The sequence below is a fragment of the Salminus brasiliensis genome, chromosome 6, assembly GCF_030463535.1.
Source record: "Salminus brasiliensis chromosome 6, fSalBra1.hap2, whole genome shotgun sequence".
NCBI lineage: Eukaryota > Metazoa > Chordata > Actinopteri > Characiformes > Bryconidae > Salminus > Salminus brasiliensis.
In genome coordinates, this window is record NC_132883.1 from 9,372,598 (window position 1) to 9,389,968 (window position 17,371).

The window sequence follows — 17,371 nt, forward strand, 5'->3', positions numbered from 1 at the left end:
AAAAATAAAGTAAGGAATTCTTGGATGTAATCATGTCAGCATGGACCAATATATCACAGAAAGGGGTCAAACATCTTGTGGAATCCATGACATTAAGAAATGAAGCTATTTTGTGTTTCAAAACTTGAACAACAGGGCTTTATGACATTAACGCTTTAAAACAAGTTGGAGATCGCTTTTGGCTTAACGTCCATCAAGTCATTTAAATGAAACAATGTTAGACCAGCAATCCTTATAGAAAGTATTTTATTACATAAGATTACCAAGTCTAGTTTACAAATTCCAGTCACGTAATGACCGTGTGTATATCTTACTACACACGTGTTCATATGTACATTTATGTATACATATCTACCCCACCGCCCCCCCAATTTCCTTTTTTTGCTTCCAAACAATTCAGTTTAAGTCCCAATCTAAAACAACCCATAAAAATGATTCGTACATACAGATATTACAAATTACGTTCACTTATTCAGCCCTGTATCATGGTTGTTTTTTTGTTTTTTTTTTTAAAGAAAACAAAAGAAAAAAAAAAGAAAGAAAATCCCAGCAACTGAAGGCTAGGCTGAGCATTGAATTGGCAGCATGTTGAGTTGGATGGCAGAATTTGGCGGGTGGGTGTGGCTTTAATGGCATCACAAAAATCAGGTAAAGCATCATAACAAACAAAAACAAAAATCCAAGTCCTCTGCAATTTCTTAAATACTGATAAATCATTTCCATGACTAAAGAGAAAAATTAAAAATAAAATTAATAAAACAAAAACTATGTTCTGGGAGTTTACACTTTCTTCCAAAGCGTTTGGCGAGTTTGAGGAATGCGCGAGTGTCCCCACAGACACACACATTTTTTTTTTGCCCCCCCTCCCCCTATCTGGGGGTTTCAGTCCAGTGCTGTGTGTTCACAGCAGAAGGCATTTGCTGTTCTTTTTGCCCCTACGTGCTTGCAGTGCTGCCCTGGTGGCCATTTCAAACACCTCCCGGACACCATCCTTCGTCTTTGCAGAGCACTCCATGTAGCCAAAAGCTCCAATCCGATTGGCCATGTCCCTCCCTTCCTCAGCTTTCACAGGTTCCTAATGGAGAATCATTAAGAGTTATCCATTTGTTACTGTATGTCAGTAGCAGCTCAGTATAATCATCTTTATTGTAATTAAGAAGAGTCATTTCCAAAAAAAGAGTGTTTGATCCTGATGGTTACTGTAACTAAATACAGGCTCAAACAATTATCACAAAAATGAATAAACAATACAATAATAAATAACCACACACACACACATATATATATATATATATATATATATATATATATATATATATATATATATATATATATATATATATATATATATATATATATATCTCAACTATAATGAATGTATATTTAGGTATTGCACATGCAAGTAGGAAGCTTACCTGTTTCATCTTCGCTAGCTCTCTACGTGTATGCTCATCATTGCGTAGGTCTTTCTTGTTGCCCACAAGGATTATAGGTACATTCGGGCAGAAGTGTTTTACCTCAGGTGTCCACTTTTCTGGAATGTTTTCTACATGAACGGAGAAGAGAGGTCACAGGTCAGATGCTGATCCTGAACAAGATTTAGCAAATATTAAGACTAAAAGACTCATCTAGGGCTATACTATAAAATAATGGAAATTAAAACTAGTACTTCATAAGTAATGTGCAGTAGGTTTGCTTCATTTGAAGCAGGTAAATAGTTTAACGTTACACTAACTGCCCACTTAACCAGCCAGTTAACAGAACATCTTTCTTTACTTTCTTTTTAACCAAATGCTTGGTTATTCTATGGCAGCCATATCTGATATATATGGCAAACTAAATGTAAGGTAAAAAAAATAAGCAGATCTTAACCAGCACAGAGAGAGACACCATCAGCAATTCACAACCCAGTGCCATTTAGTGTTACTGTATTTTTAACAGAAGTTTGAGCACAGAGAGAAAAAGCAGGTTTAAAACCATGATAGCAAACCAGATACGATCTGGCTTGGAGAATCAGAGGAAAAACCCTCACCTAAACTGTCCGGACTGTCAATGGAGAAGCACATGAGGATGACATCTGTGTCTGGGTATGAGAGGGGTCGCAGCCTATCGTAGTCTTCCTGCCCCGCAGTATCCCAAAGTGCCAGCTCCACCTGAAAAATAGAGTTGCTTCAAATGTAAAATAAAGAACCAAATTAAGTGCATCAGGCTTATTTGGCAGCCAACGCCTCCATGTCTCTTGCTAATCGAAACTGATAGGCTTCTATTTTAAACCAGTAGCGTGCTGGAAGAGCAATAAGGACACGGTTCCGAAGAGGGACATTGAACCAGGGCAGTATAACTCAAAATATTCTCATATCAAAGAGTCCCAGCCAACAAGAGTGGCATCATTAGCTAATTAAACTGGGTTTATGGGTCAGATCCAAACACTGTAGCTTCATTCACACAGCCCTTCCTTTACTGTTACCGTACTCTGGGTGAACTATGTCACCTTAGGTAAGTTTTACAATCTTTTGCTCGGACTCATTTACTGTAAAGGCGTCATATAAAGGTTCCATCATTACTTCCGCTGAAGTAGAAAGCATGGTGAAAGCATAAGGTGGTCTATGCAGAACACACATCCGTCTTTGACAACACCCAGACAAGTGTGAACATCTGAAGTAAAGCGGTTGTGCTGTTGTCACACTACTCGTATGTGTGAAAACTGGCTTTGCCGTCAGGGCAAATGCAACTTGTGCTTGTGTGTGAGATAAAGGAGGGACAAACATGTACACGCTTTACCTGTTTGCTATCCACTTCGATGTCTGCGACATAGTTCTCGAACACAGTGGGCACGTAGACCTCAGGGAACTGGTCTTTACTGAAGACGATAAGCAAACAGGTTTTACCACAAGCTCCGTCTCCCACTATCACCAGCTTCTTACGAATGGCTGCCATGCCTGCAACACACACACACACACACACACACACACACACACACACACAGGTTAGAGACACACTCTGCAGCATCACGTCATTAAGGATAGTTGCTATGGCTACAAACACACACACATTTGTCAGAGCACTCATGAAGAGACCTACTGATATTCTATGGTGGACGTAACCGATCACAACACCTGCATGTCTGTAGTCTTTAACATAGAACCATGAAAACACTATGGAGGGTCCCACATCTGAAGGGTTACGGTCATGTACCAAACCAAGGCGCGTCACAAACCAACACCTTAGACATTACTGAGATATAAGCTGACGAACTCCAAATCCATTAGAAGTCAGGATAGGATAGTAGAGACAGGCTGGAGTCAAGCTAGCCAAGCCTTCCTTTGTGCAAATTGTCCGGCTACAGCGTCCCTAAAACAGGAACCCTTAGGGGCTGATTGGAGATGTAGATATAATTTTTTTTTTATAAATTAAATAAATAAATGAAAATCATGAACTTGGGTTGCTGCAGACAATCGAAACTTCAACACCGATATTGACCTACACTGGTATTGCAGATCCACCATGTTTAACCACATACACGGACGAAGTTGGACTTTGCGGTTTCTGTGCGTCACTGTGGATCAAGCTAAAATAGTACGTTGTTGGCCTGATTATAAACGGACTACGAAGTAAATAACTCGTTACAGAAATGGACTTTCAAAAAGGGGTCTAAGAACAAGACTAAACTGGACATATTCGGAGAAACTGGCAATCCAGGCACCGCCATCTTCCTAAATACTTATATTCAACAGCATAACCCAGTTTATTCCCTTTCTAAGAAGCAAGCAGGGCGAGGAAACCTGAAAGTCATCTTGACATGACTTGAAATAGTAATAATAATAATAATAATAATAATAATAATAATAATAATGGCTAAATCAGTGGCACATCAATTCAACAGCCGTGGGTCTGTGATTGCACCTGACTGCTGGACCTGACAGAATCCTGCCTGTTTTTGCTTTTCTGCCCTGTATTTGACATACAGCACGTCTGTCAAGGGCAGACAAGTAATACTAAGCCGATCATAATTTCTTCCAAACATGCTGGGTGGGTCTTTGGGCTCCTCCGGCTTAAGATGGCGTCAAGGCAGCAACAGATGGCTGTTCACGCCGCGTCAGACCTGCGCTGCGCCGTGTTAACACGGAGATAAAGAGGGGACCCCCTGCTAATTAAAAAAAACAAAAAAAAAAAAACACTCATTTGGAAAATTCAGCGGGTCCGGCCAGCGAGAGTACACCGCGGCCGTGCTCCACGTACCTAACGTTAGCTTGGCTCTAGGCTCCAGCTTAGCTAGATACACTTCCTACCGACCAAGTTCGCCTTGGACGCGCTTCTTGTACGTTATGCAATAACCTAGTAAACGACATACCGAGCTAATATAAGTGTATGAACGTGTTGTTTTGTTCCTTAACGTTATGTTATCCGCCCAGAACCTCCTTTATATAGCTAGATAACGCTGGAGTAGATAACCGGAGAAGTCGCAGCCTTCCTTCCTGCTCTGGCAGCGAGCTGCCTAGCTAGCACTAGCTACACACACACACACACACACACACACCAGCTATCTGCATATAAAATCAATCACAGCCCACTTCCATATAAACCCAGAGCGATAACCCAAGTCTAACAACAAAGGAAGCCACATATCCAACCCAGATTTTCCGCTAGTATTCAGCCAACGACGCCATCGATCCAGTATTAGTGGATTAGCTATAGCTAGCTAACAATATTAGCCAGATGGTTACAAACGGCGTTCTGCCGAATTGTGCTACCTTGTCCAGGCGTGCTACCGTAGTGGATATTTATAGGTAGCTACAGCTAGAGAGGGCAAATCCAGGTCCAGAAAGGAAAAAGAAATCTGCCACATGATTCTCTCCCCCCACTGCCAAAACGGCTCTGCCTTTTACTTCTGGACCTGCATTTGCCACCATAGGGCACCGCTGCCTAAATAGCTAGCTAGCTAGCTAAACCAGCCGGTATGTTTATTAGGATATTCTGCTAAATCTGATCTAAAAGCGCCAGATCAGAAAAGGCTGCCAGCAGAAGTACAGACAGGATATTTGGAAAGCCTAAAATCACTGCATCGGAGGGTAAACATGGGGTAATTAAGGGTGATCACGTTTTTAGATTCTGTTGAGCTAATCTGTAATCTCGCCGTGTACGTTTTTGGAGACTTTTGAGAAAGCTCAAATGAGCCATGGTTGTATAATGTCATTTAACCCGAGGAAAAAAAAGAATTCTGAAAAACATTAAAAATGGTGGGTCTGCGCATGCGCGGAGGCGCTAAGTAGCACATATCCGATGGGTAGCACAACTCGACAGAACACCGGCAAGGTCTCAAAGCTACGGTTTCGCCAAGTTAATAAGTCCACGTACACCTCGCTTATGCTGTAAAAACGAGAAGAATGCACGTCCTCTCACAAACTGCAAGGCTTTACACTGCACACTTCCGCCGTTGTCCGCAATACAGCCGTTAAGGAAGCCCTTGAACAGACAATGAGCCTCTCTCCGACTGATTAACGCTCCTACTGGCGGAAGCGGCGTTAGCCTGCTACCGCGGTCGCTGGAGAAGAAGTCAAACGTTGTCCTTCAAATCGCTCAGAAAACAGCCGTGTCAAACCCAGCGTGCCGCGAAACAACCGACCAGTAACTAAAGCCTCGTTACATACAGATTTGGACGGATTTTGAAGGTTTAAGTTGTCTTACTTGAAGCTTGAGGTTCTCCTCGTTGTTGTCCAGCGGTTTGCGCTCTAGCCTCTTATGCTCGATACAATGAGTCGGTGACGAGCACGCGCACAAGGCGTGCACGCGCACGGGGGAAGGGACAGCGGGCGCGGTCATGAGCCACGCCTGCGCGGGCACGCGGATAGCAGATTACTTTAGTTAGCCCTTATTGACGCTGGGAAATCGCTAAAACGTAGAAAATTACTGATGACAAAAATGAAAGACACAAAGATCAACTGGCTTTTAAGGGACTGTACGACACTGAAAAGATTAGTAAGATAAGTAATGAATGTTTTTACAGCCGCTTTAAAATAAGTGAAATTTGTAGCTTTGAGAATTTTAAAACTAACGTTAATTAGTAGCCTCATTGCCATGATGAAAACCCTCTCTCTCTCTTTAACACACACACACACACACACACACACACACACAGGGAAGCTAACGGTTCTGCCACCACTGTGGTCAAATGACTACGGCATGCTCTCACTGTGGGAACACAGCAGCACTGTATGTCTATTTGAAGCCCACGCAGACCTTCCCACCTCCGCTAGCTATGTCCGTGGCTCCATCTGCTGGCCAGAGCGCCACATTACACACTGAAACCATCACAAACAAATGCAGCACAGTTGTGAATGACTTCATCCTGGAGAAATACCTTTTTATGCATAATGACTACAGCTTTCTGGATTCTGATTGCTGAAATTTGATCACACCCTGGACGACAGGGATACCCCTGCATAGTTCTGTTTTCCCTGCTCTAACTCTGTGTCTAACTAGTCTTCATATTTCTGCTGAAGAGTCCAGCTCAAGACCAGCTTCAAAGGGTCAAAGCTGGTCTTTGATGGGCGTGGTGTTTGAAAAGCTGGTCATCCAGACGAAAACATATCCTATGCCGATAAGATAGCAGATTTACCAGCTTTTGACCAGTCTAGTGTAATGTTACATTGAGTTTAGTCATGATTGGTCTTGCTGGTCATGGTAGTTGACCTGCTTGGTGATGCTGGTCATGCTGGTTACACAGCAATGTGTAATTTGATTTTGGTCATGCTTGGTCTTGCAGCTCATGGAGATGCAGGTCATGCTTGGTAATATTTTATTGTCTTGCAATGTGTAGACCAGCTAAATCATCAAACACAAACAAATACATATGCTGGTCAAGAGCTAAGATGGTCAACCATCTTAACTAGATTGAGCAGCTTGAGCTGTGGAGCACTTAGAAGATCCTTTCTTCAAGCACAGACATAAACTCTTCTTCTTGTTTCAGAAAGTGATGGCTTGTTTTAATAGACATGAATTAATACATATATCAAATGCAGTAACTCTGTCCTAAAGAAATATTACTTTTATCATTAATGTGACATGTGCAAAAGTGCACACCTTGCAGAGCCAGGGCTTTTTAACACCCCCTTTCTGTAAAAGTGTGCAAACTCTTGGACAATGTCTTTGGCCCTCTTGTTCTGAGATTTTCTTAGATTTGTGTTTGTGCAAGCAACGCTGGTGCACCACCCTCTTGACTCACAGACATTCCTACAGGTTCTGTGCAGTTGGGGGTTTTGATTTGCCTTGTCTTACCAGCATAGACGCAGTTCTCTCTCAGAGTCTTCTTCCAGATCTTATCCTTACCTCCAAAGTTCCCCTGAACTGCCATTTCTTAAAAACAGATGCCCTGTAAAAATTACCAGCTGAAAACACGTCTTCTTATAGCCCCTAAAGTTCCAGAGAGGACACCATGTTCAGGAAGTGTTAGGTCCACGGTTAGAAGAAACAGAGAATGTAGAAAGCTTTAAAAATCAGAACCAGTTCCTAATAGCAATTAGTGACATGTCTCAGGCCAGATTTGCTAATCAAGGTCTGACACCTTCTTAAAGAAAACCTTTGCCTTCGCAATTGTTCCGGACTCTTTTGCACAGGGCACACTGATCATTTTATTGTTTATGTTGTGAAAGACAGAGAAACTGTGATAAGTTACAGGCTGTGTTTACTACTCAAGAAAACTGAAGTGATAGAGCCCAAACCTTCGCATAAATAACACACTTTTAAGAGGAAAATACTCCGATTTCATCCACGCTGACAGCTAAACTCTAGGTACATTTCATTTACTGAACAGCAACAACAGTCTGAAGTGCAAAAATAATCTCCATACAGTCTTTTATTGGAGACAAAGAGAGAACCAGAGAGAGGCGGGCTTCTGAGCCACTGAGCAAAGAGAAGAATGCTGAGACTCACAACCAGAGAGGGAAAATGATTAACAGTAGGTAATAAAACCCAAAAACAAACAAAAACTATTAGTGAGAAATCCAACCACCTGCTAAATAAACAACTCTGCAAAATTTCCCCACAGCCTTTCCCCTACGTCTCTGAACATCACTGTCAAAACTGTGTGTGTGCTTCATAAAAACATTGGCTTCCTATTTTTGCTCTCCCGCCGTCATTTTCTCTCGTTTAAGCACAGGAAAAGGTCCAACTGGTCTTTCCTCACACTTTTAAAACAGACCATGTAACATTAAATTCATGATCATGAATGCAGACCATGTAACCACTTATGTGCCTCAAAATACTCTTATGTCTGGAAAACACACACCGATCAGAACAGAGATTGGACTCCAGAGATCAAACGTATCAAATGTCACCCAGTATGTGCTGCTGATCTAGGATCAGCTTTACACTGTCTATAACCCTACTGTTGTTAAGGATAAAACAAGTGATTAAACTGACTCTAGGTCATCTCTTTTTCTCTAAAAAGCTCCATACATATTACCTCAGAGACGAAGAGTAGCGAAGAGCTGAAATGTTGCTGTATTGCTATCATCAGTTTACACCTTCCAGAATAAGCATTCTGCGCACTCTCATCATCAGTGATGATCACACACACACTCAAGAGAAATGGTATTCACAGAGTCATAGCCTAGAGGAGCATCTTTCTCAAAATGTGTGGTGGCATGGACCAGAACTGGCATGTATATCTCCCTCAGATACTAATGGGAACAGCCTGAAGGCACAAAGCACCCCTGACTGACAGTGAACATCTTCTCCATTTGTTATCATATAAATTATTATACATTGCCTAATTCATTCAGGCTCATTAACTGCATCTCCATTTGATGCTACTGGATAGCTGGCAGAGTGAGAGTATTCTCAATCTCAGAAATTCACTTTGTGTGTGAACAGTGTCCACCGGCAAGCTTGCTCCCAAATGAGTAACCTTAGTGTCATTTAAACAGAACCTCGCTCAGCACAGATAAGATGCTTCTGTGATCTATGACTAAGGAGCCTCAAACTATACCATGCCAGCACAGCAGGGGGCAGTAACACATAAATACTGGCTTAACACAAGTAGCTTTAGGAAGTAAACCTGTAATGTAAAAAAATATACAGTTACACCCCCTTCCAAAAAAAAAAAAAAAAAAAAAATCATCAAAATCAGGTGGGGAATCATTAACCATTCTGACCGAATACACTCATTATAATAGAGATGCACAATGGGATCAATCATATGATTATTAGCAGATAACTGTTTTCAATAATTAGACACACACTATATGGACAAAAGTATTGGGACAGCTACATGAGCTTTTATGATATCCTATTCTAAACCCATAAGCATTAATGTGGAGATTTGGAGCTCTGCAGTTGCTGAGTCAGGAGAGCATTGGCCACTTTTCTTCGCTATGCGCCTCAGCACTCGGCACTGATTCCGCTCTGTAACTTTACATGTTCAGCTGGCACTACTTTGCTGAGTTGCAGTGGTTCTTAAACGCTTCCACTGTTCAACAACACCCCTCACAGTTGATGGTGGGAAGGAACATCTAGGAGGGAAGAAACTGACTTGTTGCAACAGTGGCATCTTATTACACCTGAATCCGTGTGTCCTAATACTTCTGTCCTTGTAGTGTACTTCAGTAATTTCAATGATTTTGCTGACATATTAAAATGATTTAAAAAGGTTTGGTTTAAAACTTCAAAATTTGATCAATTTGACAAAATTTATAATAAATGCTAGGTTGTTTTTATAATGCTAATTTGGTGTAGAAGGAGTCTTAACTGCCATATTTATACACTTATAAATGTAGCATAAATTATATAAATAAAAGTATCTGCTGATACGTACATGAAAAAAACGTTCTGATGCATGCGGTCATCAGCCCACAATTCCCAAATTGGCGCATCCCTTTATTATAATGCGATATTCTTGCATTTTTGCACATTTATTTGCATGTTAAAATGAGCCAAATTCCAAAGCTGTGAATCTAAAACCCCAAAAACGTCCAATATTCCAGTTTATTTCAAAGCTATAACAGAGTTCATAACAGGAAAAGATGCCCCTCTAGTTTATAGCTCTATGTTAGAAACCAATCAGCATTAATACAAGTACCAGAAATACAAGGCTACAGCCTGCAAAATTTAAAGTTTGAACATTGATCTTCTCGGGCACTGTTAAATCTGTAACTCCCTGCCTTTGGCAAACCAGCTTATGTATGAAATGATGCCACTGTGTTGGTGAGAGAAAAAAACAAACTCAACAGCCTTCAACCCAAATTCTGAAGCAAAACTGACTTAACGCAGTAGAAGAGGTAAACTGTCCTGTGTGCTGCTGCTGGGAGGGAAACAAAACATGGTCTAGTAGTTGCCCATACACCGTCTGGAGAGTCTGGAGCAGTAAAGTGTAAGTAATAAGCCCCAGCAGCAGTTTAAGCATTTATTTAGAAGGAATACCTCCCAGAAACCTTATGCACACATGTACACACACACACACACACACACACACACATATATATATATACATACATACACACACACACACACTCCAGGGACTTAAGGATTTGCACACAGCCAAAAAATAATAAAAATAAAAGGAGAGAAAGGAAGAAGAAGAAAAAAAAAAAAAGTGTGAGTGCCACATATATACGGATTTCAGGAGAGTCCAAAGTTCTGTGTGTACAGCTTCAGAGCTGAGCGTATCAGTGTGTTTGTAGGCTTGTTTGCGTCAGGGCTTTATGTTCGTTTTGACAGGTCGAGATCTATGGCAATTGGTCTTACTTTCGAGGGGGTTTCTGGGTTGGTATCATGGCGTGTGTACCTGCATGTCTTCAGCAGGTAGAATGATTGTATCTTAACTTAAATTCTGAGGGTCAACCCAGAGGTTTTTGCACTCATCTGTATTTGTGTGTATGTAGGCGTGTGTGTTAGGAACGAGCAGGGGCATCTTCAAAGCTTATAATGCTGGACTCCTGCCCCGTGGGGTTCTGGGTAGTGCTAGGTGCTGGTGGCGAGGGATCACGAGTCGGTAGCAGAGGTGCATCTGTCCGGACCTCGTCGTCGTCATCGTCTTCCTCGTCTTCCATGCTGGGCCACGCAGACTGGTCCTCCACTCGCTTTAGACGTTCGTTCAGAGCTTTTAATGCCAGCTGCCTGCAAACCAACCACAAACAGTACAGAATGCCATTAAGAAAATTGTAAGGAAATTTATTTTATTCAAAGTAAGTAACCTGAAGAGTGAAGGTTCTTTTTTTCCTTTTATGCACTGCCTTGCTAAGTTCGAGTTTATTTGTAAGAATCTCAAGTAAAGAGGGGTCAAAAGGAACTGCACAGGGATTTTGGAAGACATCCACTATTGTAATTTCCCTCTTTTTTGTTTTGGATGCAATGAACCCCTTTGGCTTAAAAGAAATTAATAAATACATACATAACCAGCCAACTTTCAACAGTTTCATTATAGTAGTTCCAGCCCTAATATTAACATACATCGATATTACTAGTTATTTACATTTACTGTGATGTGTAATAAATAAATAAATAAATAAGGGTAACCCAGGTAAATTAATATAGGTTACAGAAATAACCCAGGTATTTCTTAACCTTTGCATTTATGACATTATGTATGGTTTTACACAACATAAGCCTCATGGGTTAAGAGTTGGTTTCAGTTAATGGGCCATATATCAAATGTATATATGTAAATGACCTCTCTTCTGAAGGAACACACTGTTATGTGTAAATGAGACCTGTTTTACCCAGGGCATGGATAGGCTGCCCTGTATTGTGCTTCATTTAAGCTTTTTCTTTTGTTTAAGTTAAAAACACCTACATATACCTTTAGTTTGAATGGGTGGGGATAAAATAGTGTTGGCTGAAAAGGTGTACATATGTAAACACACTTTGTGAGAGTTCAAAAAGTTTGTAACTGACAGTGTAGTTTTTTTTTTATATATTGGGGAAATGTTTTTGTTCAGTATGTTTTAAGAATACAAGCATTTTGCGTATAGACACTTAAGGTTCATTTTCAAATTTACTAAATAAATGCTCAGATGTATTTGCTTCTACAGTAACACTACACAATGTCAATTTAACATAAAACATATATTTAAAGTAAAATTGTAAATGTCTTTGTGTCCCTGAATTTTGCTTTGCTTTTTTAACCGTAAAAAATATATGTTTTAACACATTAAGTGAAGTCATGAAGAAGTAGTAACATTAATTAAGCCTTCAGAGAAGCATAGCTTAAAAGCTGATAGGTTGTATTATCATTCAACACTGATAAATGTTTTCTCTTTCCTGGACAAGCATAACCTATCCACCCGGTCACACAAAAACCAGACAGAGAAAAAGGTTTTAACTATTAGAAACTGATGCTAGAAATTCTATGCTGAATAACAGGGAGTGTAGTGAAATCTTCAACCCTGTCAGATTCCCCTCTCTGTCACAAGGTAAATTAAATAGGGCTCCAATAAAACCATTTAATGAGGCTGGTAACATCCATTTTTGTGTGATAACTCTATATAAATATAAACATTATTTTTTACATGAAAAAAAAAATCTAATTAGCATGTCCATTGAGCTAGAAGGTTGTTTTGGCAGCTCTGTTCCCATATAGGTAAGTACTGGAATGGAGAAATAACATGTTTTGCAATTTTAACAATGTAATCTAATGATCACACTGGAAAGAAACATCATGATGCTCCAGACCTGTGGTGGCCATGGGGAGACAAAAACACAGAACATGGCAATACAAATATCCTCTACTTTCACAATTCTGTGTTGCACCATTCCCATTCTGTGCAGTTCTTACCGTCTCCTCTCGGCGTCCTGTGGGTCCGTGCCAGGCAGGCTGATGGTGATTGAGGAAGGCGCGCCAACGTCATATCGCTTCACCATTTTCCGACACACCTTTATCTTGACCAGGACTGTGTGTACAAGGCCGGCAATAAAGCCCACGGCCGGCTGCAGCGCCTCAGGGAAGAAGGAGGCAAAGGCGAAGTGGTCCGACATGTCTCCGCGGCCACGGCTGTGTCTCTGGTAGAAGCGTAGATATACCCATCCCGCTAACGCTCCATAGCCACAGCCTGCCAGAGGTGCTGAGCTGTTCAGTAGCCCAGCTAGCCGCAAGATGGCTAATGCGAGCAGGGCTAGTGCCGGGGCTGCCTTGAGACGAATCTGTGGCACCCTAAGAACTGTAGTGTCGCCAGAAGTCTGCTTCAGGGCCACCAGAACGCCACCCAGAAACGCCGGCGCACCATACATGTGTACATCAAACAGGTACCTCAGGTCGAAGGTGGCGGCGTAAGTGAGCACATAGGAAAGGCCGGAAAGCAAGCCAGCGGAAATGTTCACTACAGCGAAGAAGATGAGCAGCTCCAGAGCACCCCAGAGGGGCTCCAGCAGTCGCCCGGCAACAATCACTGTGGCAACATTGACGGCAACACCCCACACGTGCTGCTCCACCACTGGGTGCGTCACCAGAGTCCAGATCCAGAAGTTTGGTGGAAAGAGGTAGCCAGGTGTGACGCCAAGCACAAAGTGTGTGTCCACAACCCACGAAATGAGGTACAGCAAGAGCACTGTGGCGCAAATGGCTTTCACCACCACGCTAGTGCTGGCTAGAGCAGTCAGAAAATGCTGCTGCGCCACGGGCAGGTAACGGTTCATGTTTGCGACCGACTGTGACACTTCCCTCGAAACGATCCTCAGCGATCAGCGGCTCAGACACGGTCAGTGTCAACAGGGCCGGGCGAGACAACAGTGACTTCAATCCCTAACATCCAAATGCAACATGGTAGCCTCATCCAAACCGAAGCGGGTTTCCTATATTGGGGAGACGGATAAAACAAAATTACAGCTCCACTTTTAACATACAGCAAACTGGACAAAGTACAAATAATCTTCATTCAGAAAGTAGTGGTTTAATGTACATCACTCACAAAGGCTCTGCTCAAGGGAGTCTAGTACAGTTTATAGGTATAATGCAAAATCTGGTAAGACAAATCAATGTTTATGCATATTTATGTTGGATGTTCTGTACAGGAGCATCCAGGAACAATCTAGAAGCAAGCCTTGTTCTTTAAACTAGCTCACAAGAGATCAACTCTTTCTTTTTCATTTTTTAAAAATAAGAAATACTTACTTTTTCAGTGTATTTACATATTTATGTTTCAGGTAGAGGTGGGCGATATGGTCAAAAGTATTATATCATGACTTTTTTACGATAAACAATATTAACAAAATGCATTAGTAGCCACAGATTCTTAAAAAACACCACTCAAACACTCTCTTATACTGAGTACAGTGATTCGATCCAAAATCTGCTGCACTTCACCCACTTAAACCAGACGAAATACACTGTTTGTAATGAAATGTGCAATCGATCGGTATTCTTTAAGCACTGATGTTATCCTCAATACGCTTAGAAAAGCCTATTGTGTGTCACAATAACAAAACATCACCATACAATAATGACAAATTATATATAAGCCCTAGTTTCAGTGCATCTGTTCTAAGGTGACATGCTGTTTTGGGGTTTTGGGGTCACCCCCACCCTCTGCATACTGTATGTCAAAGTGTCTTTAATGTAAAGCAGATGGAAAGTGTAAGTTAGGTTCATCTGATATGTGGGATGACAGCAGCCAGTACTGCAGCTGATCACCAACCTAACCTTGATAAACATACAGCTATTTGAGATGAAGTCTCAGACTAGCTAATGTCGCCTCAGACTGATGCTGCATGGCTGTAATACCTGAAAACTTGCTAAGTTACCTAACCACAGAAAAAATGGAGCAGCTAAAAAGTTGGCTGTGTGTGGCTAACTTCAACAGTCCTTTTCTGAATCAGTCCGAGGAGTTGGCTAGTTATGCTAGCTATATTCCTGAGCCTCAGAAAGCAAACCTAGCCTGAAAACCCAACCAGATGATCACATTAGCGTCACCAGTGCGTTCCTGGTATGAGCCAATCCACTTGTTAATTTGCTAGCACTACATTAGCCACCAGGCTAACTCATCATTTGTCAAACTGCTAGCTAGCACTGCTAACACTCCAGGAACTTTACCCCTCAGTCCCTCTTCACAGATACTCTCTCCTTATCGGTCTTTCAAACGAGCTTACCAACCTTTGGCAGGTTAGGTCCGTGCCCTCTTATCGGTAAGATAAAGGGAGGAGAGTGCAGCGTTAACACCTCGCCCCGCTGACATGTCCTCCCATGTCGGCCTGGAGTCCACAGGTTAGTCCGGGGATCGCCTCCTCCAGCAGGCCTCCAGGTAGTGTTTTCCGCGACCCGGATCTACGCTGAGCCTCACAAACTCCGTCCAGCCCAGCTGTTCAGCGCATTTACGGTTACCGTTACACCTCTGTGCTGTGCGTGAATGTGAAGGTTGTCGTGTAACAAAACTGCACTTGTGTGACTCCCAGTCGCTGCCCAGCTAAAACCTCCACTGCGATAAAGCACAAAACGCCAGATTTGCAAACGTCACCACCAACCATCACCAGCGTGACTTTACGGCGGCGCGGCGCTAAGAGTGCTGGGAAATGTAGTTAATTAATGGACGAGGAAGAGCGTGTCATTTACAGCCCGCTAGTCGTTCACAATATTATTTAATATAAATAAAATAAAAAATAATAACAACAACAACAACAACAAAAAAGCAAAACAGACAAAACCCATATTCCCTTTCTTCTTGTACTTATAATTTTTATTTAAATATCTGTTTATTATTATCATAATAGTTATTATTATTATCATTATTATTATTATAATATAATAATAATGCATTAATATACCTCTAATTAGATGACTCTAACTGTACACTTGACACTGACAGTCAACGCTGCATACTGTACTTTACTCCATGAATAAGTGCAACACTGTGCATGTGTAAGTAAAAACTCTCACATTTTTAAACACAGAGCACGCAAGTCAGTCTTTGTGTAGCCAGTTGTCTCCTACATATACTGTAACTGAACTGAAGTATAATATATAAAAAAACACTGAGATAACAGATGAATGGGAGGGATATGAAATGATGAAAAGAGGGGGGTGAAAAGTGTGGAGATGATGAGCCACAAGAAGATGGAAGTGTCTGCTCTGCCTCATTTCCCTCAATTCCTCAATTGCTCGTTCTTCTATGTGCAAATTTTTTAGAAACTTTTTAGATATTATAACTCATATTACTCTCTCTCTCTCTCTCTCTCTCTCTCTCTCTCCTTCTCTCTCTCTGAATGAATGAAATGGTTAGCGTTTTTGTTTAGCTCAGACCTGTCTCTTTAAACCAAAAGATAAGGACTAATGATAGTTCCATCTAAAAGTTGCTCACATTTGATAGCACCACAGCTCCCTAGAAACAATGACTACTCAATTACTAGTATGTAGATTCTGTAGAGGTAGTAACCGACTAACTGGCACATCCTACACCAGCCATCACACTATCTGCCACACAATAAAGCAGCTGACACCCAAACTGGTGCATTTTAAAGCTGCCGGCACACAATCTGGCACATCCTAAAGTAGCCAACTCACCAACCTGCACATCCTAAAGCAAACGGCACATCTTAAAGCAGCCTGCATACCAACCAACACATCTTAAAACAGCACACTGGCACACAATCTAGCACATCCTAAAGCAGCCAGCACACCAATCGGCACATCCTACAGCAGTTGGCACACCAACCGGCACATTCTACAGCAGTTGGCACACCAACCAGCACATCGTAAAGCAGTTGGCACACCAACCGGCACATTCTACAGCAGTTGGCACACCAACCGGCACATTGTAAAGCAGTTGGCACACCAACCGGCACATCCTAAAGCAGTTGGCACACCAACCGGCACATTGTAAAGCAGTTGGCACACCAACCGGCACAAACTAAAGCAGTTGGCACACCAACCGGCACATTCTACAGCAGTTGGCGCACCAACCGGCACAAACTAAAGCAGTTGGCACACCAACCGGCACATTCTACAGCAGTTGGCACACCAACCGGCACATTGTAAAGCAGTTGGCACACCAACCGGCACATCCTAAAGCAGTTGGCACACCAACCGGCACATTGTAAAGCAGTTGGCACACCAACCAGCACATTCTACAGCAGTTGGCACACCAACCGGCACAAACTAAAGCAGTTGGCACACCAACCGGCACATTTTACAGCAGTTGGCACACCAACCAGCAAATCCTAAAGCAGTTGGCACACCAACCGGCACATCCTAAAGCAGTTGGCACACCAACTGGCACATTCTACAGCAGTTGGCACACCAACCGGCACATCCTAAAGCAGTTGGCACACCAACTGGCACATTCTACAGCAGTTGGCACACCAACTGGCACATCCTAAAGCAGTTGGCACACCAACCAGCACATTCTAAAGCAGTTGGCACACCAACTAGAACATCGTAAAGCAGTTGGCA

General features: G+C 42.0%; 2 protein-coding genes across 2 annotated transcripts; both read right to left on the reverse strand.

The window, feature by feature from the left end:
* Positions 1–229: 229 nt before the first annotated feature.
* rhoab (ras homolog gene family, member Ab) lies at positions 230–5,787 on the reverse strand. Its single transcript, XM_072681567.1, has 5 exons — positions 5,686–5,787; positions 2,782–2,939; positions 2,033–2,153; positions 1,416–1,546; positions 230–1,075 (listed from the first exon to the last, which is right to left on the reverse strand). The coding sequence occupies exons 2-5, from the start codon at positions 2,935–2,937 to the stop codon at positions 902–904; spliced, it is 582 nt and encodes a 193-aa protein (XP_072537668.1). The 5' UTR covers positions 2,938–2,939; positions 5,686–5,787; the 3' UTR covers positions 230–901.
* A 2,047-nt stretch (positions 5,788–7,834) lies between these two features.
* Positions 7,835–15,435, reverse strand: tmem115 (transmembrane protein 115). The gene is made up of 3 exons (XM_072681568.1): positions 15,080–15,435; positions 12,770–13,782; positions 7,835–11,112 (listed from the first exon to the last, which is right to left on the reverse strand). The coding sequence occupies exons 2-3, from the start codon at positions 13,624–13,626 to the stop codon at positions 10,887–10,889; spliced, it is 1,083 nt and encodes a 360-aa protein (XP_072537669.1). The 5' UTR covers positions 13,627–13,782; positions 15,080–15,435; the 3' UTR covers positions 7,835–10,886.
* Between the last annotated feature and the right edge of the window lie 1,936 nt (positions 15,436–17,371).